The sequence below is a fragment of the Ranitomeya imitator genome, chromosome 1, assembly GCF_032444005.1.
Source record: "Ranitomeya imitator isolate aRanImi1 chromosome 1, aRanImi1.pri, whole genome shotgun sequence".
In the NCBI taxonomy this organism is placed as follows: domain Eukaryota; kingdom Metazoa; phylum Chordata; class Amphibia; order Anura; family Dendrobatidae; genus Ranitomeya; species Ranitomeya imitator.
This window is the reverse complement of record NC_091282.1, coordinates 337,347,516-337,373,057: the sequence shown is the minus strand read 5'-3', so window position 1 is coordinate 337,373,057 and position 25,542 is coordinate 337,347,516. Positions and strand designations below refer to the sequence as shown.

The window sequence follows — 25,542 nt, the reverse complement described above, 5'->3', positions numbered from 1 at the left end:
TGCTGTTCACGTGCCAGTGGGTTGCTTTTGCCCTTGCCGGTCCCGAAGAGGCCTTGGACACATATTTCGATGGATTTCATTTCTGACCTTCCCGTTTCTCAAAAGATGTCGGTCATTTGGGTGGTCTGTGATCGCTTTTCTAAAATGGTCCATCTGGTGCCCTTGGTTAAATTGCCTTCCTCCTCTGATTTGGTGCCTTTGTTCTTCCAGCATGTGGTTCGTTTGCATGGCATTCCTGAGAATATTGTTTCTGACAGAGGTTCCCAGTTTGTCTCGAGGTTCTGGCGAGCCTTTTGTGGTAGGATGGGCATTGACCTATCTTTTTCCTCGGCCTTCCATCCTCAGACTAATGGCCAGACCGAACGAACCAATCAGACCTTGGAAACATATCTGAGATGTTTTGTTTCTGCTGACCAGGATGATTGGGTGTCATTTTTGCCGTTGGCTGAGTTCGCCCTTAATAATCGGGCCAGCTCGGCTACCTTGGTCTCTCCATTTTTCTGCAATTCTGGGTTCCATCCTCGTTTCTCTTCAGGACAGGTTGAGTCTTCGGACTGTCCTGGTGTGGATTCTGTGGTGGACAGGTTGCAGCAGATCTGGACTCAGGTAGTGGACAATTTGACCTTGTCCCAGGAGAAGGCTCAGCTTTTCGCTAATCGTAGACGCCGTGTGGGTCCTCGACTTCGTGTTGGGGATCTGGTTTGGTTATCTTCTCGTCATATTCCTATGAAGGTTTCCTCTCCTAAATTTAAACCTCGTTTTATTGGTCCGTATAGGATTTCTGAGATTCTCAATCCGGTGTCTTTTCGTCTGACCCTCCCAGACTCCTTTTCCATACATAATGTATTCCATAGGTCGTTGTTGAGAAGATACGTGGCACCTATGGTTCCATCTGTGGAGCCTCCTGCCCCTGTTTTGGTGGAGGGGGAATTGGATTATATTGTGGAGAAAATTTTGGATTCTCGTGTCTCTAGACGGAAACTCCAGTATCTGGTCAAATGGAAGGGTTATGCTCAGGAGGATAATTCCTGGGTTTTTGCCTCTGATGTCCATGCCCCAGATCTTGTTCGTGCCTTTCATGTGGCTCATCCTGGTCGGCCTGGGGGTTCTGGTGAGGGTTCAGTGACCCCTCCTCAAGGGGGGGGTACTGTTGTGAATTCTGTGGCTGAATTCACTCCTGTGGTCACAAGTGGTATTGCAGCCTCTGGGCTTCCTCCCTCAGGTGTTTTGGTGAGCTCGTTGGCTGCCTTGCTATTTAACTCCACCTGAGTCTGTCTTCCTTGCTCCTTGTCAATGTTCCAGTGTTGGATCTGAGCTCTGCATCTTTCCTGTGGCCTGCTGCTCTGCTAGATAAGTGTTACTTTGTTTTTGTTTCCGTTTTTTTCTGTCCAGCTGTGCTATTCTCTTTTGCTGGAAGCTCTGAGACGCAAAGGGTGCACCGCCGTGCCGTTAGTTCGGCACGGTGGGTCTTTTTGCCCCCCTTTGCGTGGTTCTGCTTTAGGGTTTTTTGTAGACTGCATAGTTCTCTTTGCTATCCTCGCTCTGTCTAGAATATCGGGCCTCACTTTGCTGAATCTATTTCATTCCTACGTTTTGTCTTTTCATCTTGCTAACAGTCATTATATGTGGGGGGCTGCCTATTCCTTTGGGATATTTCTCTGAGGCAAGTCAGGCTTATATTTCTATCTTCAGGCTAGTCAGCTCCTCAGGCAGTGCCGAGTTGCATAGGTAGTGTTAGGCGCAATCCACTGCTGCTTTTAGTTGTGTGAGGATAGGTTCAGGTATTGCAGTCTGCAGAGATTCCACGTCTCAGAGCTTGTGCTATTGTTTTTGGGTTATTGCCATATCACTGTATGTGCGCTGATTACTGCACACTGTGTTGCCTGATAGCACAGCATAACAGGGTTGGGCTCAAGCTAGGTTAGGGTTGTGGTTATGGTTGGGGTTAGGGTTGGGATTAGGGTTGGGATTAGGGGTATGGGTGTGTTAGGGTTAGGTTTTTGGTTAGGATTAGGGGTGTGTTGGGGGTAGGGTTGGGATTAGGGTTATGGGTGTGTTGGGGTTAGGGTTGGAGTTAGAATTGGGGGGTTCCACGGTTTAGGTACATCTCCAAATGCGAGATGGCTTCCGCAGTTGATTCCAGCAAATTTTGCATTCAAAAAGTTTAATGGTGCTCCTTCCCTTCTGAACCCTGCCATGCTCCAAGACTTTCCCCCACTGGCGTACTCAGAAGAAATTGCACAACAAATTTTGTGTTCCATTTTTCCTGATACTCTAGTGGAAATAAAAAAAAAAAGTGGTTCCAAAGTAAATTTTTTGTGAAAAAAGTAAAATGTTCATTTTTTCCTTCCACATTGTTATAGTTCTCGTGAAGCACCTGAAGGGTTAATGAACTTCTTGAATGTGGTTTTGCACACCGTGAGGGATGCCGATTTATAACGCAGAGCCGTGAAAATAAAAAATCTTTTTTTTTCCCACAAAAATTTTTTAGTCCCCAGTTTTGTATTTTCCCAAGGGTAACAGGAGAAATTGGACCCCAAAATTTGTTGTCCAATTTGTCCTGAGTACGCTGATACCCCATATGTTGAGGTAAACCCCTGTTTGGGCACATTGGAGACGTCTGAAGGGAAGGAGCACTGTTTTACTTTTTCAACGCAGAATTGGCTGGAATTGAGATCGGACGCCATGTCGCGTTTGGAGAGCCCCTGATGTGCCTAAACAGTGGAAACCACCCAAATTATAACTGAAACCCTAATCCAAACACACCCCTAACCCTAATCCCAACATTAACCCTAACCACACCTCTAACCCTGACACACCCCTAACCCTAATCCCAACCCTATTCCCAACCATAAATGTAATCTAAACCCTAACCGTAACTTTAGCCCCAACCCTAACCCTAACTTTAGCCCCAACCCTAACCCTAGCCCCAACCCTAGCCCTAACCCTAGCCCTAGCCCCTACCCTAGCCCTAATGGGAAAATGGAAATAAATACATTTTTTTCATTTTTCCCTAACTAAGGGGGTGATGAAGGGGGGTTTGATTTACTTTTATAGCGGGTTTTTTAGCGGATTTTTATGATTGGCAGCCGTCACACACTGAAAGACGCTTTTTATTGCAAAAAATATTTTTTGCGTTACCACATTTTGAGAGCTATAATTTTTCCATATTTTGGTCTTCAGAGTCATCTGAGGTCTTGTTTTTTGCGGGACGAGTTGACGTTTTTATTGGTAACATTTTTGGGCACGTGACATTTTTTGATCGCTTTTTATTCCGATTTTTGTGAGACAGAATGACCAAAAAACAGCTATTCATGAATTTCTTTTCGGGGAGGCGTTTATACCGTTCCGCGTTTGGTAAAATTGATAAAGCAGTTTTATTCTTCGGGTCAGTACGATTACAGCGATACCTCATTTATATCTTTTTTTATGTTTTGGCGCTTTTATATGATAAAAACTATAGAAAAAATAATTACCGTATTTTCCGGCGTATAAGACGACCCCCAACTATTCCAGTTAAAATATAAAATCTTCTCAAAAGTCAGGGGTTGTCTTATATGTCGGGTGTCGGCGGAGCAATCTGCGGTCGAAGTATATAGTGGGGGGGAGTGGTCCCGATGACGAGGTGAGGGAGCGCCTCACCAGGAAGGTGTATGTGAAGCAAACTGTCAGCGTCTGGGATGCCAGGGTTATGCAAACAAGAGAGAGAGCGGTGCTGTGCCTAGAAAAACACTCCTCTTTCACTAATCTGGCTTACCCTTGTATCCTATTATCTCCTTCTCTGCCTCTGCTTCACTTACACCTTCCCGGTGAGGTGCCCCCTCTCCTTGTCATTGGGGTCGCTCCCCCCACAATATGCAGCGACCGCAGATTACTCTGCACCTGCCCTATAAGACGACACCTGGCGTATAAGACGATACCCGACTTTTGAGAATATTTTCAAGGGTTAAAAAGTAGTCTTACGCCAGAAAATACAGTATTTTTGCATCGCTTTATTCTCAGGACTATAACTTTTTTATTTTTTTACTGATGATAATGTATGGCGGCTCGTTTTTTGCGGGACAAGATGACGTTTTCAGCGGTACCATGGTTATTTATATCCGTCTTTTTGATCGCGTGTTATTCCACTTTTTGTTCGGCGGTATGATAATAAAGCGTTGTTTTTTGCCTCGTGTTTTTTTTTTCTTACGGTGTTTACTGAAGGGGTTAACTAGTGGGCCAGTTTTATAGGTCGGGTCGTTACGGACGCGGCGATACTAAATATGTGTACTATTATTGTGTTTTCTTTTTTATTTAGATAAAGAAATGTGTTTTTGGGAATAATAATTTTTTTTTTTTTTCATTTTTTAGGATTTTTTTTTTTTTTTTTTTTTTACATATTAGGACATTTTTTTTTTTTTTTACTTTGTCCCAGGGGGGGACATCACAGATCAATGATCTGACAGTTTGCACAGCACTCTGTCAGATCACCGATCTGACTTACAGTGCTGCAGGCTTACCAAGCGCCTGCTCTGAGCAGGCACTGTGAAGCCATCTCCCTCCCTGCAGGACCCGGATGCCGCGGCCATTTTGGATCCGGGCCTGCTACAGGGAGGGAGGTAGGCAGACCTTCGCAGCAACGCGATCACATCGCGTTGCTGCGGGGGGGCTCAGGGAAGCCCACAGGGAGCCCCCTTCCTGCGCGATGCTTCCCTGCACCGCCGGCACACTGCGATCATGTTTGATCGCGGTGTGCCGGGGGTTAATGTGGCGGGGGCGGTCCGTGACCGCTCCTGGCACTTAGTGCCGGATGTCAGCTGCGATAGGCAGCTGACACCTGGCCGCGATCGGCCGCGCTCCCCTCGAGAGCGCTGCCGATCGCATATGACGTACTATCCCGTCGGTGGTCATACGGGCCCACCCCACCTCGACGGTATAGTACGTCATATGTCAGAAAGGGGTTAAGATGGGCAATTAAAATCAGCTTGGGCGAGGCAGTACAAATCCCAGCAACCTTGCGATCTGCTGACTGAAGGGCCCACAATGCTTTGGGGTTTTCCAGGCCTGTACAATTAATAGCCTTGTATTCTAAGAAAACACCTTTGGGGTATGTGCACATGGGGCCATATAAAATGAACATAACAATGTCAAACTGGCTTTTCTTTACACAAGTTCTATCTTGTGTCAAATCTTTAAACCACTTGCTGTTTTTTGTGCTTAAAAAGTATTTTTTTCGCAAAAGAGATTGGTGGTGGAGCTGCCAAAAAACATCTGAAAGGACTTGGGGAAAGTCCCTTTGGGAAAACCACTGCCAGCGTTTTCCTGAAGCAGCTTTGCCTTAAAAAGTCTAACCAGTTTGCTTGCTTCTAAAATGCTGTTGTAGAAATAGCTATAAATCCATCATGTCATTTAATCTAGGTCCCCCCAGTCAAGCAATGTGGGCACTAGGAGATAAAGTGGCCTCAACAATTGTTGCTCAGACTGTTGGAATCCCCACACTGTCTTGGAGCGGAGATGGTAAGAAATTTACACATAATGTTAGCTCCTTTATTTCTTCATGCAAACGTTCTAATTATGCCGTCTGCTTTAGGTCTTACATTAGTATGTGAGATAGAAGACCAGGAGCAGCCAAGCATCATTGGCGTCCCTTCTGAAGTATATGAGCGTGGTTGTGTGAAAGATGTGGATGAGGGATTAGAGGTAAAGAGGTTTTCCTCAGTGATGATTATCAAATTGGAGCTGACGGTGTTTAATGAACATAGGTATATTAATTTCAACTGATTTATCCAGTCTGCAGAAAGAATTGGTTACCCAGTAATGATAAAAGCATCTGAAGGTGGTGGTGGCAAAGGCATCCGAATGGCAGAACGAGCAGAAGATTTTCCCAATCTCTTTAGACAGGTGGGACCTCTCTTAAGGGCAGTCATGCCTAGTTTGATAGAAGTAATCAGCAGCTGTGTCATCAGTTCAATATTACACGTAAATTACATTATTTTTGCTTTACAATATATATGTTTTCTGTTTTTGTTTTTTGCACAGGTTCAGACAGAGATCCCTGGGTCCCCAGTTTTTGTAATGAAGTTAGCTGAGCACGCCAGGCACCTGGAAGTCCAAATTTTAGCAGATCACTTTGGAAACGCGATTTCTCTCTTTGGTCGCGATTGCTCCATACAGCGCCGACACCAAAAAATTATTGAAGAAGCCCCAGCCACTGTTGCTGCTCCTTCTGTCTTTGAATATATGGAACAGGTGGGACTGTGTTTATATGTGCTTGCCGTTAGCTAGTGACTGACTGTGGGTAGATATTGCCACATTATATAAACACTAGGTTGCTAATCAGTTTTAGTGGAAATAGGAAGATTTGTACATAATCTGGTTAATCTGTAGGTTAATAGCGACTGCAATCATCGATAAGTATGCAGTGAACGATGGCTGTAAGCATGCCATAGTGCTTTGATTGACAGTTTGCTATGCAGTTGTTCTGTACTGGGGCATGCTTAAGTCGCCATTCACAGTGCTGTGAGGGGTGACCGAAACTGCTTTGGGTATGCCTTTATGAATGGTGGCTGCAGGCAGGAATAAAGTTAATTTCTTCCCAGTAGCCACTTTTTCAATAAGGTAGCCGGACAGCTTTGTTGCGCGGTTAACCTGCAGATTAACCTTATGTCTGCAGGTTAATAGAATTTGAGGATTTAACTGGTTTTGCATAAATTGCAAAATAGATCTTATTTTATAACTCTGATTACATAATGACCTTCACTAACCTGGATACTAAAGTTCCAGATGACATAACAGAAATATATGTGACTCCTAATATTCACCTATTTGGTGTGTACATATTACACCTATCTTTCCTCTTCTGCAGTGTGCAGTACGCCTGGCTAAGATGGTAGGATATGTTAGCGCGGGCACGGTCGAGTATCTGTACAGTGAAGACGGGAGCTTCCACTTTCTGGAGCTGAACCCAAGACTGCAGGTGGAGCATCCCTGTACTGAAATGATTTGTGATGTCAACCTTCCTGCTGCTCAGTTGCAGGTATACAATAAACTGCTGCTATTTTTCTCATGTTCGTTCTTTATCTGTTCATTTCATTTTGCTTGAGATTGAATTCCTTTTTTTTAATTTTCTGAATTTTCCTATGAATCATCCACTGGCCATTTCTAGTTGTGACTATTGGATAGTAAAAAGCTAAGATTGCCAAGTTCAATGTTGCAATTAGTCTTTACCACTTTGCACACCCTAAAGTAAACTGTACGTCACAGTTGTGGTGTATGGAGCGAGCTTGCATACTTATTTTACCTATTTTTCTTTAGTCTGATACTTAACATCTTATTGTTTAGGTTTAGGGATTAGCACGTCTTGTTAATATTATAGTGGGTTTCACCATATTTGTGAGGAAATGTTTCGGACCATAGGTTCAGTTCACACTATCTGTATCTGACTAGTATGGTTTTAAGTGTTTTTATCTATTTTTGGAAGACTGTCCTGTGTGTTTTACTCCTTCATTTCTTTTGTTGTGTAGTAAAGTTGTTGTTATTCTAAATGGTGGGTGTCTACACCATTTCTTGTATTGGAATTTTTTAATCATTCAAAGCTGCAATTTGTGCCTCAAAACCCAAGCCCTCTTACTGCTGTGTTGATGGAAATATTAAAAAGTTATGGCTCTTAGAACAAGACAAGGAAAAAATTTAATGCTCAAAAATGAAAAATCGTCCTTTCATGAAGGGGTTAAAGGGATTGTCTAATTTAGAAAATCCAGAATAAAATACCCTATTAGGCAGGGGTGGGCAATTAATTTTCCCGAGGGGGGCCACATGAGAGTCCGTGACTGTTGTGGTGGACTGAATCAATAGGCTGAAATGAATTAAGCTCAATATTACTATCAACATATAATTATTAATATAATTAAAATTATCATTCAATATTGAGCAGAATTAAGTATGCCAACATTACCCCATATACCGTTTGAACCCAAATACAGCCTCTTCTATATATCGTATGAGCCACCACAGCCCCCCTCAATGTCCAGTATATGAGACCCACACAGCCTCCCCATGTCCAGCACATGAGGCCCACACAGCCTCCCCATGTCCAGCACATGAGGCCCACACAGCCTCCCCATGTCCAGCACATGAGGCCCACACAGCCTCCCCATGTCCAGCACATGAGGCCCACACAGCCTCTCCATGTCCAGCACATGAGGCCCACTCAGCCTCCCCGTGTCCTGCACGTGAGGCCCACACAGCCTCCCCATGTCCTCCATATGAGGCCCACTCAGCCTACCCGTGTCCTGCATGTGAGGCCCACACAGCCTCCCCATGTCCTCCATATGAGGCCCACTCAGCCTCCCCGTGTCCTGCATGTGAGGCCCACACAGCCTCCCCATGACCTCCATATGAGGCGCACACAGCTTCCCCATGTCCACAGTAAGACCCTCATAGTCTCCCCATGTCCACAGTAAAACACCCATAGCCTCCTCATGTCCACAGTAAGGCACCCATAGCCGCCTCTTGTCCACAGTAAGACACCCATAGTCTACTCATGTCCACAGTAAGACCCCCCATAGCCTCCCCATGTGCAGCCAAACATATACATAAATAACTTAAAAAAAAACACATACTCACCTCGGTCCTGTTCCCCGGCACTCTGCTTCTCCTCCTATCTCGGTGCATTCTGAGTTAATAAAGGCTTACCATCAACTATCTAGAGGGTGGAGCAACTACAATGAGGGGTGATCTGCTTACAAAAATACACTGCTCAAAAAATAAAGGGAACACTAAAATACCACATCCTAGATATCACTGAAAGAAATATTCCAGTTGCAAATCTGTATTCATTACATAATGGAATGCGTTGAGAACAATAAAGTACAAAAATGATCAATGTAAATCAAAATTAATATCCCGTGGAGGTCTGAATTTGGAATTTTACTCAAAATCAAAATAGAGATCAAATTACAGGCTGACCCACCTTCAGTGGAAATTCCTCAAGACAAGGATATAATACTCAGTAGTGTGTGGCCTCTATATGCCAGCATGACCTCCCTACAATGCCTGGGCATGCTCCTTATGAGTCGGCGAATGTTCTTCTGAGGGATCTCCTCCCAGATCTGGATTAAAGCATCAGTCAACTGGGTCAGTCTGTGGTGTGGTGCAATTCGTGGATGGAACAAGACATGATATCCCAGATGCGCTCGTTTGGATTCAGGCCCTGGGAACGGGAGGGCTAGTCCATAGCATCAATGCCTTCATCATGTAGGAACTGCTGACACGCTTCAGCCACATGAGGCCTAGCATTGTCATGCATCAGAAGAAACCCAGTGCACCTGCAATATGGTCTCACAGTGGGTCAGAGGATCTCATCCCGGTACCTAATGGCAGGCAAGGGTACCTCTGGCTAGCTCATGGAGGGCTGTGTGGCTCTCCAAAGAAATGCCTCCCCACACCATTACTAACCCACTGCCAAACCTGTCATTCTGGAACATGTTGCAGGCAGCGGAATGGGTGCAGGGCGCCAATGTCTAATATGCCAATCTTGGTGTTCTCTGGCAAATGCCAATCGCCCTGCACAGTGTTGGGGTGTAAGCACAACACCCACTTGTGAATGTGAGGCCCCTATACTACCCTCATGGAGTCTGTTTCTGACAGCTTGAGCAAAAATCCTATGAAAACTGTTGAAGGAAAGAGCGCAAATAGTGTCTTATCTGAGAAGGTTAAAAGGTTAATCCATAAGATTGCACTCACAAGATGTATCTGAGTTGAAGCATTGAAAGGATTCACTGCTGCAGATCCACGAGTCCAGGAAGGACGAGCCGTTAGATACAGATTGGGATAATTGTGGTAAATTTCTGCGCTGCTGAATCCGTGCAATTCCAGAATTATTAGTACATGTGGCTTTATTATTCTACGCATTTCAGAGTTCAAGACTCCTTCATCAGGATGCACCACAGGAACATCTGAAATACGTAGAATAATAAAGCCACATGTACTAATAATTCTGGAATTCCACTGATTCAGCAGCGCAGAAATTTACCACAATTATCCCAATCTGTATCTGACAGCTTGAGCAGACACATAAATACTAGTGGTCTGCTGGAGGTCATTTTGCAGGGCTCTGGCACTGATCCTCCTGTTCCTCCTTGCACAAACGAAAGGTAGTGGTCCTGCTGCTGGGTTGTTGCCCTCCTACTACAGCCCCCACCACATCTTGTGTACTGGCCTGACTCCTGGTATCTGCTCTATGCTCTGGACACTGTGCTGACAGATACAGCTATCCTTCTTGCTACAGCTTGCATTGATGTACCATCCTGGATGAGCTGCACTAGCTGAGCAACTCCTGTGGGTTATAGACACCGCCTCATGCTACTGTACCTCTAGGGGTGAGAGAAATGACAAAATGCAAAAGTGACCAAAGAAACAGCCAAAAATGATGAAAACGGAGAAATGGTCTGTGGTCACCACCTGCAGAACCACCATTTTATAGGGGTTGTTTTGCTAATTGCCTATAATTTCTACCTGTTGTCTGTTCCATTTGCACAACAACAGGAGAATTTGATTCATTGGTGGTGCTTCATAACTGGACTGGTTGATTTCTCAAATGTTTGATTGACTTGGAGTTACATTGTGTTGTTTAAGTATTCCCTTTTTTTTTTTAGTAGTGTATATTGCCCATTTGGATCCAACTAAGCAGCCATTCGAAGATTGTTTAATTGGCAACATGTTTTCTACTATAATTTCATATTACTTAACTCTATTTTACACTAGTCATTTTAGTCTTTTAACGTAAAATGAAAATTTTTGGTATTACCAGTATAAGGCAATGTGCTATCCTGAAAGAATAATGGTGTCATTTTTTGGCTGCTGCAAGTTTTAATCACCACAAATTTCTGTTTCCAGATCTCCATGGGAGTGCCATTGTACAGAATAAAAGACATAAGAGTGCTGTATGGAGAGTCTCCATGGGGAGATCTCCCTATATGCTTTGAAAACCCCACCAATGCTCCAAATCCAAGAGGTCATGTCATTGCTGCCAGAATAACCAGTGAGAACCCTGATGAGGTAAGAGATTGAGAACTTTACTCTTTGTAATGTCACCGATTGGCAATTCAGAAATCTTGATGCAAGCAGGGTGATGGTGGTACTGGGCCAAAGTCAGATGTGGACAAATAATTTCTATGTAGTGCTGGTGCTGGCTAAGGATGCACATGAGCAGAGCATCTGCTGCTTCTGATCCTTGGCATTGCTGCTGGGTGTACAGCTGTATGGTTGTTTGCTTATATTTTCCCATATATAGTGTTCCAAATTATTATGCAAATTAGATTTGTGTCATAAAGATTTAATTGTTTTGTTTTTCAAATAAACTTGTGGATGGTATTGTGTCTCGGGGCTCAATGAATCACTGAAATCAATCTTAACCACATGTGATAATTAGTTTTCCAAGTGATTCTAATGAAAGGAAAACTACTTAAAAATGATGTTCCACATTATTAAGCAGGCCACAGGTTCCAAGCAATATGGGAAATACAAAGGATCTCTCTGCTGCTGAAAAGCGTTAAACAGTGCAATGCTTTGGACAAGGTATGAAAATAATTAGATATTTCATGAAAACTTAAGTGATCATCATACCATGAAGAGATTTGTGACTGAAACAGAGAACAGACAGAGTTCATGCAGATAAAGGTATAATGAGGAAGGTTTCTGCCAGACATATTCATTGGATTAAGAGAGCAGCTGCCAAAATACCATTACAAAGCAGCAAACAGTTATTTGAAGCTGCTGGTGCCTCTGGAGTCCCTCGAACCTCAAGTTGTAGGATCCTTCAAAGGCTTGCTTTGGTTCATAAACCTACTATTCGGCCACCCCTAAACAGTGTTCACAAGCAGAAACGGTTACAGTGGGCCCAGACATACATGAAGACTAATTTTCAAACAGTCTTGTTTACTGATGAGTGTCGAGCAACCCTGGATGGTCCAGATGGATGGAGTAGTGGATGGTTGGTGGATGGCCACCATGTCCCAACAAGGCTGCGATGTCAGCAAGGAGGTGGAGGAGTCATGTTTTGGACCGGGATCATGGGGAAACGGCTAGTAGGGCCCTTTAAGGTTCCTGAAGTTGTGAAAATGACCTCTGCAAAGTAAATAGAGTTTCTGACTGACAACTTTCTTCCATGGTATAAAAAGCAGAAACGTGCCTTCAGGAGCAACATCATCTTCATGCATGACAATGCACCATGCTGCAAAGAATACCTCTGAGTCATTGGCTGCTATGGGCATAAAAGGATATAAACTCGCCACCATCTTCCCCTGACCTCAACCCTATAGAGAACCTTTGGAGAATCATCAAGCAAAGATCTATGAGTGTGGGAGGCAGTTCACATCAAAACAGCAGCACTGGGAGGCTATTCTGACTTCATGCAAAGAAATACAAGCAGAAACTCTCCAAAAACTCACAAGTTCAATGGATGCAAGAATTGTGAAGGTGATATCAAAGAAGGGTTCCGATGTTAACATGTAACTTGGCCTGTTAGGATGTTTTGGAGTTAAATAGCTTTTTTGCTTAGTGAATGTGACCTCCTAATGCTGCAAATTCCACAAATGAGCATTCTCAGTTCTTTAAAACATATCAGATGTTTAGAAATTCTACTGTGACTAATAATTTGGAACAGTGCATTTTGAGTTTTTATTCATTTTGGAGATTATACTGTTATCATTGGGAGGTTTCTTCAATAAAATTTGATGTATAATCTAACGGGTGATGACTTTTATTAGACTGACTGTCATTTGCACCGACCATTTAGGAAAATCCGAGAAAAATGTAATTTGCATAATAATTTGGAACGTGGTGTACACTATTATTACTTATGTTTAATAGTATTAGCAATACTATTTATTTTGTTTATTGTCTCAAGCTTGCCTAAACATTCATTTTTTTTATAGGGGTTCAAGCCCAGTTCAGGGACAGTACAAGAGCTCAACTTCCGGAGCAGCAAGAATGTGTGGGGATACTTCAGTGTGGCAGCTGCTGGCGGCCTGCATGAATTTGCTGATTCCCAGTTTGGGCATTGCTTCTCCTGGGGAGAAAACCGTGAAGAGGCTATCTCGTTAGTAGTTCACTTAAGTTGAATGATAATCTTGTTCAGCTGGGAAGTATTTCCATGATCTGAAGCTGCATTCAAGCGTTGAGGACACTGTGACATAATTATGGTTAAAAAAACAAAAAACAACCTCAATGTGTGAATTGAGCCTAGATAGTTTTAGTCTGTCTAATTCTGCCTTTTTCTACCGTAATCAAAAAGATTCAATGGCGAGAACATTATGGAGTAATGTTTAAAAAGTAGAGATGAACGGATCTGATGAGATTTAAGGTTGCCAAATTGTCCCAATTTTCCTGGAAAATTCCATTTGCAGCAAATTTAGTCTCCACAGTTTGAATGAACTACACTTTGGGCTCTGAAGACACCCCAGAGCATAATACATGAGAGAGAAAAAAGAACAACTAGCCACTCCCCTCCGCTGCTCACTTTCCCCAATATGGCCTTCAGAGCATCTTCTTGCTGCTGCGGCGCTCTAAAGCCTTGGACATCTTGGCTCTAGGCTGGAGACTTTTGGCTGTGACTAGACTCTGGGAAATCCCTTAGCATGTCCCAACCTAGATTGTGTGTTATTAGGTCATAGTGCACGTCGTGACCTTACAACATGCATCAGAAGAGATGTTCCAAGCTTAGTCACATCTGGAAGTCCTGGCTTGGCGTGAAGAAGCCTGGGATTTCAAGAGTGAAGATCAGTACAGATGAGGTGACCAGAGAGGTCAGCTGGTAAGGTGAATTTTTTTCATATGGTATAGTAAAATGGTGGCTCCATTTTGCTGAATTTGCACACAGTGAATTACAAACAATCCGCATTTTGGAGAACACAGATTTTAAAAAAAATTAGTGTAGAATTAAATTCCACTTGAATAAATGCATCCAACCTTAGTAAAGTGTGTTGTAAGATTACATGTGGACAGTAGAGAAATTGATCAGACTGTCAATATCTCACGTACTATTAATATGTTGCAAAACTGCTGCTACAGTTTATTGGAACAGTTTTAGAAACTTTAGATGAGAAAACAACTTCGTGGAGAGGTAATGGGAGTTTAATTGTTTTTCTTATTCAGATTATCCATTTATGGAACAACTTCAGACTTATGCCACAATGTGCTCTAAATTTTACAGGAACATGGTTGTGGCTCTTAAAGAGCTATCTATACGAGGAGACTTCAGGACCACCGTAGAATACCTCATCAAATTACTGGAGACCGAGAGCTTCCAAAATAATGAAATTGACACTGGGTGGCTGGATCACCTGATTGCAGAAAAAGTCCGGGTAACATTTGCTTTTTTTTTTTTTTTACTCTACATTTTTTTGTGATCTTGTAGTATCTGCAGATGGCAATATCGTTCAGATACATGGCAAACAAAACCATTGATTTTAGCAGACAAGTATCTAATATGTGAAGGTTATCCAAACCGAGCACACTGACATTCTGTTTATTCAGGCCACCAGGGTGCAGGAGGTGTTAGGAAGAAGTTTATTTTCCTCTGCCCATTGAAAAACATGTTAATGTGGAGTTAGAAGAAAGTTTATATAGCTATCTTTAGAGGTGGTTTTTCACCAGTCTTGGGTTAACATGAGGAATAACACTTTCTTGCCATTTTATGAATTGTATACGATTTTTGTTTTACTCCTTTTCCTCTAATCAGCCTCTATTCTTATTATTGGATTTTCGCTGTGTAAGTCATATTATCTGTATAGTGCACACACAGATGGGGATATCGTACCCCTGCTATCTTTTTATAGCACACCCTCAGAGGCAGCAAAGGCATAAGGACTTTATACCGAATTGTAGTTGAGTGCATCACTTTAGACCGAAACTGTAAACTGATCCCTCAGAAAACTGAAAACATGTCTTCATTAAGGACTGATTTAAGGGAGTTTCCTATTAATTTTTTAAATCCATTGGTCATGTTAAAACTCCTTATCACTCACCTTCTATTTTTCCATCAGTGCTTTTCCACTGATCTTTGACAGGTTGCAGTGGTGCTATCACAACTACAGCACATGTGACCTCTGCAGCCAATCATTGTGCTCAGCAGCTCTGCTATTGAAGTGGCACAAGGCAGTGAGCACAGTGATTGGCTGCAGCAGTCTTGTGCACTGTAGCTTTGATGTCACCTGTGTAGCCTGTCAGCAAAGTGTAGGTTGCCAACTGAATGTAACTGGCAGATTCTTAAAATAATGAGATTGAGCTGGAAATCTGAGCAACCCAGAGAATAATAATTTCAAACTGAGCTGCTGCTTTGTACGATAATTAAAGTTGTTCTCTGACAGATTAAATGCTTGTTGGTAAGACTTCATTGGAAAATAAAAGCTCAAAGTGGCTGTCCTTTTATCAGGTCAGAATCGGTAGATGTCGACAGACATTTTCTCCTGTAAGACTGTGCTCTTATAGCCAAAAATGCTAGCTTTGGTCCTTCGTTATATCCTCAAATGTTGCTGTGATGTTCATACAACTACTTCTTAATGACACAATGGAGGAAATCGTAGTCTGAGACTTCACTGAAGACACATCCATGAATAACTGGCCTTTTTCGCATCTGAAGCTGTGGCCTGACCGCTGGGTCCTTTGGACTAGAGCTAACTGCTTCATATATGCTCATGCAGCAGTTAGCTCTGATCGGGAGACCTGGCAGTTAGGTCTGATCTTACAGTGTGAGGACAGTCCAAGTTTAACAGATGTGTGAAACAGATTTGTACCTCTCCTTTCTATTAGGCCTGGTCACTTCACTTACCAGCATCTGCCTGTCCCCTCTTTTTCTGTCTTTTTAACACTACAGTGCCCAGAATAAGCATCCATTCAAGGGATTTGGTTGTGCCTGGAAGGCCGTTTTCCAGACTGTCATAGAGATGCTTGTTAAAATTTTACTTCTTATGTTTTTCTAAGGCTGAGAAACCAGATACAATGCTTGGAGTGGTCTGCGGAGCTCTCAATGTTGCAGATGCCTTGTTTCAAACTTGTATGAATGAGTTCCTTCACTCATTAGAAAGGTAAAGTAAAAAATTTTTTGTTTTCTTCATCTTTTGCACATGTGAAATATTTAGCAATGTTTTGTCATATCATTCTCCTTTAGTCTTGCCAACAGTGTCTCTAAAGCTAAAACAATCTTCTTTTTTTTTTTTATACAGACAATTGGGACCATTGACATGGGTTATGAGTAGTGATGAGCTAATATACTCGTTGCTCGGGTTTTCCCGACCCCGCTCGGGTGGTCTCCTGAGTATTTATAACTGCTCGGAGATTTAGTTTTTGTTGATTCAGCTGCTTGATTTACAGCTATTAGCCAGCCTAAGTACATATGGGGGTTGCCTGGTTGCTAGGGAATCCCCACATATAATCAAGCTGTCTAGTAGCCGCAAATCATCTAGCTTCGGCAAGGAAAACTAAATCTCCGAACACTAACAAATACTCGGAGACCACCCGAGCGTGCTCGGGAAAACCCGAGCAACGAGAATATTCACGCATCACTAGTTATGAGTAGTGATGGGCGAGTATACTCGTTACTCGTGTTTCTCCGAGCATGCTCGGGTTGTCTCCGAGTATTTTGGCGTGCTCGGAGACTTAGTTTTCGTCGCCGCAGCTGCATGATTTGCTGCTGCTAGACAGGCTGATTACATGTGGGAATTCCCTAACAAACAGGCACCCCCCACATGATGTATTCAGGCTGCCTAGCAGTCGCAAATCATGCAGCTGTGGCGACGAAAACGAAATCTCCGAGCACGTCCAAATACTCGGAGACCACCCGAGCATGCTCTGGGAATCCCGAGTAACGAGTATACTCGCTCATCACTAGTTATGAGCTTGCATATTTTTGCCAAAATATTTACCAATAGCTTTTTTATATACATCCTTTTTATTGCACAATATTCATTTTTATGCAAGATGCAACTGGGCACTTTAGGGTTGGTTTGGGAAATTTGGCATGGCGAGGGAAGCATTGTAACGCAATTTACCTGCAGATTAACTCTATAGCGTTTTCAGAGGTGACCGGTTCCCTTTAAATCCCCACTGCTAATATTGTAATATTTCTTTCCAGGGGTCAAGTCCTTCCTGCTGCCACACTACTTAACATTGTGGATGTTGAGCTTATCTCTGAAAGTGTGAAATATACTCTAAAGGTAAACTTGTTTTCATTGTGTTTTTTTGTAAGATGCTGTGATTTAGGCTGTGTTCATATTACTGTTCTTTTCAGATCTTAAATAGCAAATTTCTTCAGATTTGATGGGAAGAATAGACCTGCAACCTTAAGGCCCCCAAAAGTCTCTGAAATGGCCGCTTTTTATAATTATAATCATTGGATGCCTCATCAAAAGGAATGATTGTTCTTAACCCTCATTTTAACCAATTGCCTTTGACCCCTACATGGCTGTGTGCAAACTGCAAACAAGACTTGTTGTTGCTTGCTTTCAAAAATGGCTTTCTTCGTGCCACTCCATAAAAGCAACATTTGTGGTGTATTTGACTAATATTTGTCCTATGGACAGATTCTCGCATATGAGCTGTGGATCTCTGTGACTCCTCCAGAGTGACCATGGACATCATGGCTGCTTCTCTAATTAGGGCTCTCCTTTCTTGGGGAAGTCAGGTGGATGGCTATGTCTTGTTAGGTTTACAGTTGTGCCATACTCCTTCCATTTTTGGATGATGGACCGAACAGAGCATTGGCTGTCTTTTAATAACGTAACCCTGCTTTACTCTTCTCCGCAACTTTATCCCTGACCTGTCTGGTGTGTTCCATGGTTTTCATTATAATGTTTGATCCTTAATGTTCTTAAACAAACCTCTGAGGCCTTCACGGAACAGCTGCAGTTATACTGAGAATAAATTACACACAAGTGCACTCAGTTTACTAATTAGGGGACTTTTGTATGCAATTGGTCACTAAGGATTTATTTAAGGGTGTCAGACTTCAGGGGGCTGAATGCAAAGGTACTTTACAATTTTCACATTTATAATTTTAAAATTATGAAACCATGTATGATTTCCTTTCCACTTCAAAAATACTTGCTATTTTGTGTTAATATATCACATAAAATCCCCCCCCCCCCCCCCCCCGAAAATTTAATTTTGTGGGTGTAAGGTGAAAAATAGTGGAAAAGTTCACCAGCATGAATATTTTTCATGGCTCTGTATGTGCATTGAAGGGAACCTGTCACCCCCAAAATCGACGGTGAGCTAAGCCCACCGGCATCAGGGGCTTATCTGCAGCATTCTGGAATGCTGTAGATAAGCCCCCGATGTATCCTAAAAGATGATAAAAAGAGGTTAGATTATACTCACGTGGGCGGGCGGTCCGATCCGATGGGGGCTGCGGTCCGGTCCAGGGCCTCCCATCTTCATAGGATGACGTCCTCTTCTGGTCTTCACGCTGCGGGTCTTTCACTGCGGCTCCGGCGCAGGTGTACATTGTCTGCCCTGTTGAGGGCAGTGCAAAGTACTGCAATGCGCAGGCGTCGGGAAAAGCCAGAGAGGCCCAGCGCCTGCGCACTGCAGTACTTTGCTCTGCCCTCAACAGGGCAGACAAAGTACGCCGGAGCCGGAGCCGCAGCGTGAATACAAGAAGAGGACGTAATCTGATAAAGATAGGAGGCGCAGGACCGGACCGTAACGCCCATCGGACGGTTTTAATAGTTTTTTGCCTTAAATAATGTAATTGACGTCACTTTTTAGTACGAAGAAATGCCACATAGAAGTAAAAGTTTATTACAATAGAAGCAAATGGCAAACAAATGCAACTTGTATGTTGAACTGATGCCTTCAACACACTATAAGCTTAAACTGTTTATAGGGTTTTTAACTTGAATAAAGAAGTATTACTATGAAAATATGTATCACATATACACAGGACCTATATTTTAAATAATATTTCTTACGAATAGAGAAGAAAAGCAAAGTAGTTATGTTACCAGGATATTATATTTATTATATATTTATAGATGTGTTACTTAAATGCAGGTTGCCCGACAGTCTCTCACTACCTATGTGATCATCATGAATAACTCTCACATAGAAATAGATGTACATCGTTTGAGTGATGGGGGTCTGCTGCTGTCTTATGACGGGAATAGCTACACCACTTACATGAAGGAAGAGGTAGATCGGTAAGTATGTCTTTAGCATTAATTAGAAAGACTCAACTCTGTAACACTTCCTCTCCCCCACGCTGACTGCCAGAGACAAGAGCAAATATAATCACCCTGCAGTGAAGAGAGTAGACTGTTTTATTATGTCTTAGCGTGTTTTCACATTGCGTTCAAGCACCCTTTCAGTAGCCCCGTTCAAGCATCCGTTCAGACATAGGCGCCGACGGGGCCATAGACTATAATGGTGCCTTTTAAAATTATTTTTCATATTTTACTAAATTATAAACAAATGATATTTTTTAAGAAAATTTAAACATTAATTCTTTACATTTTTTTCTATCGCTGGGAATTTTTTTTTTTTGATGGTACCTTCCCTTTAAGCAGTCCCTAGTGTAGTGAAAAAACAGCTACTCTCAGATCTAAGACCGGTCCACGTTTTGTGGCCCCTTCTGACATTAAAAAACGGACATGTCAGCGTGTTTTGCCCACGGACACACGGTCCGTGGAAACACACTGATATGTGTACGTGTCTCTGGTACGTGTGAAAAGTGCCACCACATGTACCAGAGACAAGGACGTGTGAAAGATGCCTAAATCTGGTATCGCTGTAATCGCACCGACCCGAAGAATAAAGTCACCTAATCACTTGTACCGCACGAGGAACGATGTAAAAAATAAATAAAACCAATTCTTCACTTGCTCTTATATTTCTTCATTCTGCCTCCCAAATATCGCATTAAGGATCGGCGCACATTTATCCTGCGCTGAGCTCTTACACCAGGGTTTCTGTGTAAATCTCTGAAATAGGTGATTCAGATAGAACCTCTGGCAGAAGATTCCTCATCATGAGGCATATGGAGGCACTGTGGATGCCAACTGGCCTGTGAGCACTGTGGATGCCATAGGATCTGTGATCCTGCGGTGTCTGTCTGTTCTGAAAAGAACACCGCTGAACAGATGCAAATCGGAGTCCAGAGTAACTCTGCGGCCTCATTATAGTGAATGGATTCCTCGGGTTTTCATCTGAATCACAGGAAAGATATATATTTTGGTACCGTGTTAGCCAGTAGGTAGAAAAATATTTAGAATTGAGAGTCCTCAGTGGTTGATACCTTTTAATGGCTAACTGAAAAGGTGGTAACAAATTGCAAGCTTTCGAGACCACTGAGGTCTCTTCATCAGGCAAAGACTAAAACAAATTCTGAAGAATCACATATTTATGCACAACATAGAGAAAAAAGGGGGAAAACCATGACTCCTTCAGACATTTGCTAAAATCCACCATCATAGATACTAACAGGAGACAAGCATCCAACATCAGTGCCCAGGAGAGAAAGGCCATACAGTCTCTGAAAACCAACAAAGAAATCATCATCAAACCTGCTGACAAGGGAGGTGCAATAGACATGATGAACACATCAGACTATATGAAGAAAGCAAACAGACAACTTATGGACAAACGCTACTACAAAAAATTGGAGTCAGATCCTACACAGGATTATTACAAGGAACTAAACAAGTTGGTATCTTGTCTGCCTGACGAATCCATAAGAGCCAATGACCTGATACCAGAAAGTCCACGAACAGGGACATTCTACATGCTTCCCAAAATCCACAAATCTGGAAACCCAGGAAGACCAATTATTTCATGTGTGGGCACCCTTACTGAGCAGGTATCTGGATGGGTAGAGGATATTCTTAAACCCCTGGTAAAGGATACACTCAGCTTCATTCAGGACACAACTGACCTATTGAATAAACTATCAGCAATAAGTCCTCTACCAGAAGGAACCATCCTGGCCACCATGGATGTGGAATCTTTGTACTACAATATCCCACACCAGGATGGATTAAATGCCTGCAAATTCTTCCTGGAAAACACAGGGACTGATGCAAATTCTGTGGTGAAACTTATAAAATTCATCCTCACCCTCAATTACTTTGAATTTGACAAGAAGATCTATCTACAGGAGACTGGCACAGCAATGGGAAGTAAAATGGCCCCACAGTATGCAAATCTTTTCATGGCCAAGCTTGAAAGCGACTTTTTGTCCTCATGTCCCATCAGGCCTCTAGCGTACTACCGCTACATTGATGATATTTTAATCAACTGGACCGAGTCTGAGCCACAGCTAAAGACGTTCCATGAACAGATAGCCCAGGCCGGGGACTTCGTAGTTAACACCTCGATAGATGTGGCCAATTGCGCTGCTCAGGCAGCCGCAAACGCAATTTCCATCAGGAGAGCCCTGTGGCTCCATGCTGTGTGCCTCATGTCTGCTGTTTGCTCTGTTTGTGTGCATAGGGGGGCAGCGCCGGCAATTCCTGTGTCTTATTGAGTCTGTGTGCACCTTGCTAAGGTGTCCCCTGCCAATTGCCATGAGGCTTCCTGTATTTAAGACATCCCCACCCATTGGTGGGGGCCTGTGCAACTTACTCCCTCAGTCAGTTCTTAGCTGCTGAAGTGCCAGGCCCTGTCTCTACTAATCTTGTGTCCGCCACCCATGGGGGCGTTGTACCCTGGTCTGTGTCCTGTGTTTGCCATCCAGTAGGGCTTCGTACCCTGGCCTATGTCCGCCACCCAGAGGGGCGTCGTACCCTGGCTTGTGTCCATGTCTCTGTGCCTTGTCCTGTTCCTGACTTAGTCTTAGGCTATTCCTGTTCCTGTGTCCATTTATATACTTGCCTTGGTTTCCTTTCCCTGCTGTGCGTACTCTGTGTCTTGCTTTGCTCTGCTTTTGGCTCTGCTCTTTGCGACCTTGCTTTGCTCCTTGCTCTGCATTCTGTGACCTTGCTCTGCTCTCTGGTTTTGCTCTGGGCTCTGCACTCTGTGTCTTGCTCAGCACTCTGACTTTGCTCTGCTCTCAGCTCTGCACTCTTTGGCTTTGCTCTCAGCTCTGCTCTCTGTAACTTTGCTCTGCACTCTGACCTTGCTCTGCTCTCTGTGGCTCCACTCGGCTCTCGCTCTGCGGCTCCGCTCCTTGCGATTCTGCGTCTCTTGCTCTTGGCTCCACCTCCTGCGTTTATGCACTTGGCTCCACCTCCTCTCTGCACTTGGCTCCGCCTCCTGGCTCCGCCTCCTGCGTCTCTGCACTTGGCTCTAGCTCCTGTGCTTTCGCTCAGCATCCGCTCTTGCGGTCTTTCTCTACCTATTCTTAAGTCCTCCTGTCTGAACAGGTTCTTACCTGTTTTACATACCTGCCTGCAGACCGGTTCTTCCAGTGTACCAACCTTGTCCTCCTGTCCTGCCAGAGAGCCAGTCGTACCTGCCTGCCGCACAAGTCTGACCTCACAGTCAAAGGCTCCAGCGAATACCAAGGAAGCTACTTAGTTACACCCCTTTCAGGATAGTCTGGTCTATGGCACACGCCCGCGCCAACCAGTCTGGGCGCGAACGTGACAGTGTCCACATATAGATACCGTACTTCAAACCCGGGTTCCATATGGTATGAACATGAGACAAGATCTCATCTTGAAATATAATTGTGTTTCCTATCGTTATTTTTGTCATTATATTTTTGTGTATTACACTGGTCAACGCAATTTTTCTGGCAAAAGGTTTTAAAACCTATTTTAAGTCAATTTTGGCTGCTGATTACGAATATGAACTCCGTTTTTGGCTATCACATCAGGATTTCGAGATATTTTCAATTTTTGATGAAAATTACTCCTAATGTTTTATGATAAAAACACATGATTTTCGGTACTACATTTTGTATATTTTTAATCAAGGAATAACAAAGATTACAAAGTCTATGTACAGCAAATCAAATATACTTCCAGAATTAAACTGCAAAATATAAAAACACATACTGTATATATGGCACACAGATGAATGACAAATGGCAGTTATTTGAACTTTCTTTTCTTGGCTGAGATGTACAGCTTCTGTGTTGTCTCTCATCAAGCTCCAGCAATAGTCAGCCATCATATGTGAGTCCCACCGGCCTTGATACCTTTCTTCCATTGTTTTAATGTCCTGATGAAAACGCTCCCCTTGTTCCTCGCTCACATCCCCAAGGTTTTCTGGAAAAAAGTCCAAATGGCTGTGTAATTAGTGAATCTTAATACTCATTCTACATCCAAGATTTCGCAGACTCATTAGCAGCTCTTCCACAATCTCTTCATAGTTGTTTGCTTTCTTATTCCCTAGAAAATTCTGCACCACATTACAAAATGCATTCCAAGCTCTTTCTTCTGTCTCCTTCATTGATGTGATAAAATTTGGGTCTCTCATAAGTGTTTTTATTTGAGGTCCATCAAATATTCCAGCCTTTTTCTTCTCTTCACTAAGACCAGGAAAAGTTGAACATATATAGTTAAAGCATTCTCCACTGTGATTGAGAGCTTTGACAAACTGCTTCATCAATCCAAGTTTTATGTGTAAGGAGGTAAGACAATGTCCTTCCTATCCAGTAGAGGATCATGGATGACTTTCTTATCGCCAGATGCCAAACTGTCGCTGAGGCCATTCAGTTTTCACCCAATGCTCTGCTGTAGCTCTACTGTCCCAGTAGCACAGAAAACAAGGGTGTTATCATAACAAATGGGAATTATGCATGTTCAAAGAAAACAAAGATATTCCAATTTATTGGGAGACTAAATGAAAACTAAATTTAGCTTCGTGAACCATATAAACCGGCACTTTTCATACACTACTTATATTTATCATGGAATTCATGAAAATGGGCTATATACCTATAGCGCAAAAACATGATGTGATAGAGAAATTATAAGATCAGATTTGAATTCAGCACCCTCAAATTAGTCTAAAACTGTTCTTAAAGTCCATGCCAGAAATTTTTTGTTTTTGTTGACCAGTGTTATTCATTGGTTTTGTATATGTGTTTTATATTTGCGTTTTTTTTACTGCATGTTAAAACCTGAGTTCTTTCTATCTAGCTTAACCCACACTATACAGGGTTAAAATTAAGATGTTTTATTCCTTGTTAATCAACTGCAGGTGGGTCTAAATGTGGAACTATGTATAAAGAGAACTTAGTATGTGTTTAAATATATACCATGATTAAGGCTCTCCACTGACCCGCGTCGGTCTATACTGCTATATATCTCTATGGTATGTAGTTAGTTACCCATTTTTTTATAGGTGGACTATTAAAAGTAAATTTTTAATCTCATTCAAGGACTTTATGCCTCTGACGCTGGAGATTTGTTTGCTTCTAATATTACATATGGGTTCAAAGTGTGAACCCTGAAGAATGAACAATACCAAAATTAAATCCCACGGCTCTAGGGAACACCGATAGGAAGGAAGAAAGTGAGCAACTCCCTGTAGGAAAGTGTTGATTTGGGAACCAGAGGCCAAGCCCTTCTGGCAGAAGATAAAAAGGTCGGAGACCTGACCTTTTTAGGGAGCTGACAGACAGGTCATAATTTAGGCCTGACTGTGAGAAGGCCAGTAGTGAGGGAAGAGAAAAACACAGGCATGCGACCTGATTGGTCTTGCATCATGGAAAAATGGATTTCAAAGTAAGATGGTATGTGCTGGAGAAAGACTGTTTTCTCGCTTTAATCATGTTCTGAGTATCCTTGTCAGAAAAACCTGCGACTTTCAAGACTGCAGCTTCAACAGCCATGCCGTTAAACTGAGACTGAATTCTGGTGGAAGAGAGGACCCTGGAAAAGCAGGTGTGGACAATCTGTGAGCCTCCAGGGTACGTCTGCAAGAAGATCATCTCTGCATACCAAACTCTTCTGGGCCAGTCTGGAGCTACTAGGATGACTGGAATGCTTTCTGTCTTGATCTTTTTGAATAGCCTTGAATAGACAAGGTAGACTGAACTTAGCCCAGGATATTGTCAGAACCAATTGCTAGGGGATCGTGAGATCTGGACACAAACTGTTGAACTTCATTGTCGGCCAGACCAGGCAGCTCGGTGGCTCAGTGGTTAGCACTGCAGCCTTGCAGCACTGGGGTCCTAGGTTCAAATCTCACCAAGGACAACATCGACAAGAAGTTTGTATGTTCACCCTGTGTTTGCGTGGGTTTTCTCCTGGTACTTCGGTTTCTTCCCACACATCAAAAAGACATACTGATAGGGAATTTAGATTGTGAGCTCCATGGGGGACACTGATGATATTGTATGTAAAGCGCTTGCGGAATATGATAGTGCTATTTAAGCAATGCAAAAATAATAATAAGGAAGGGCCGTAAACTGATAATGGAAGTCCTTAACAGTGAACCAGAGGAATCTCTGGTGACAGGGAAAGATAGGAATGTGAAGGTAAGCTTCCTGGATGTTTACAGAGCAGAGAAACTCCTCTGGTTATATGGAAGCTATCGCTGCCATAGACACCCAGATGGCTATCAATGATGAGCAGAGTGCCGTCCCAGAAGCCTCAAAAATAGATTTAGCCAAAGACT

The 25,542-nt window shown here is 42.9% G+C and overlaps 1 protein-coding gene across 3 annotated transcripts in view; it reads left to right on the top strand.

Moving 5' to 3' along the window:
• ACACB (acetyl-CoA carboxylase beta) overlaps window positions 1–25,542 on the top strand; it is a 295,391-nt gene that overhangs the window by 126,429 nt on the left and 143,420 nt on the right. For all 3 annotated transcript variants that reach the window (XM_069759519.1, XM_069759501.1, XM_069759510.1), the window contains exons 7-17: window positions 5,398–5,496; window positions 5,570–5,679; window positions 5,770–5,880; window positions 6,019–6,228; window positions 6,845–7,015; window positions 10,876–11,037; window positions 12,915–13,078; window positions 14,192–14,342; window positions 15,961–16,064; window positions 17,111–17,192; window positions 19,030–19,175. In XM_069759519.1, coding sequence (XP_069615620.1) covers window positions 5,398–5,496; window positions 5,570–5,679; window positions 5,770–5,880; window positions 6,019–6,228; window positions 6,845–7,015; window positions 10,876–11,037; window positions 12,915–13,078; window positions 14,192–14,342; window positions 15,961–16,064; window positions 17,111–17,192; window positions 19,030–19,175 — 1,510 coding nt within the window. The remainder of the gene's footprint in view (window positions 1–5,397; window positions 5,497–5,569; window positions 5,680–5,769; window positions 5,881–6,018; window positions 6,229–6,844; window positions 7,016–10,875; window positions 11,038–12,914; window positions 13,079–14,191; window positions 14,343–15,960; window positions 16,065–17,110; window positions 17,193–19,029; window positions 19,176–25,542) is intronic.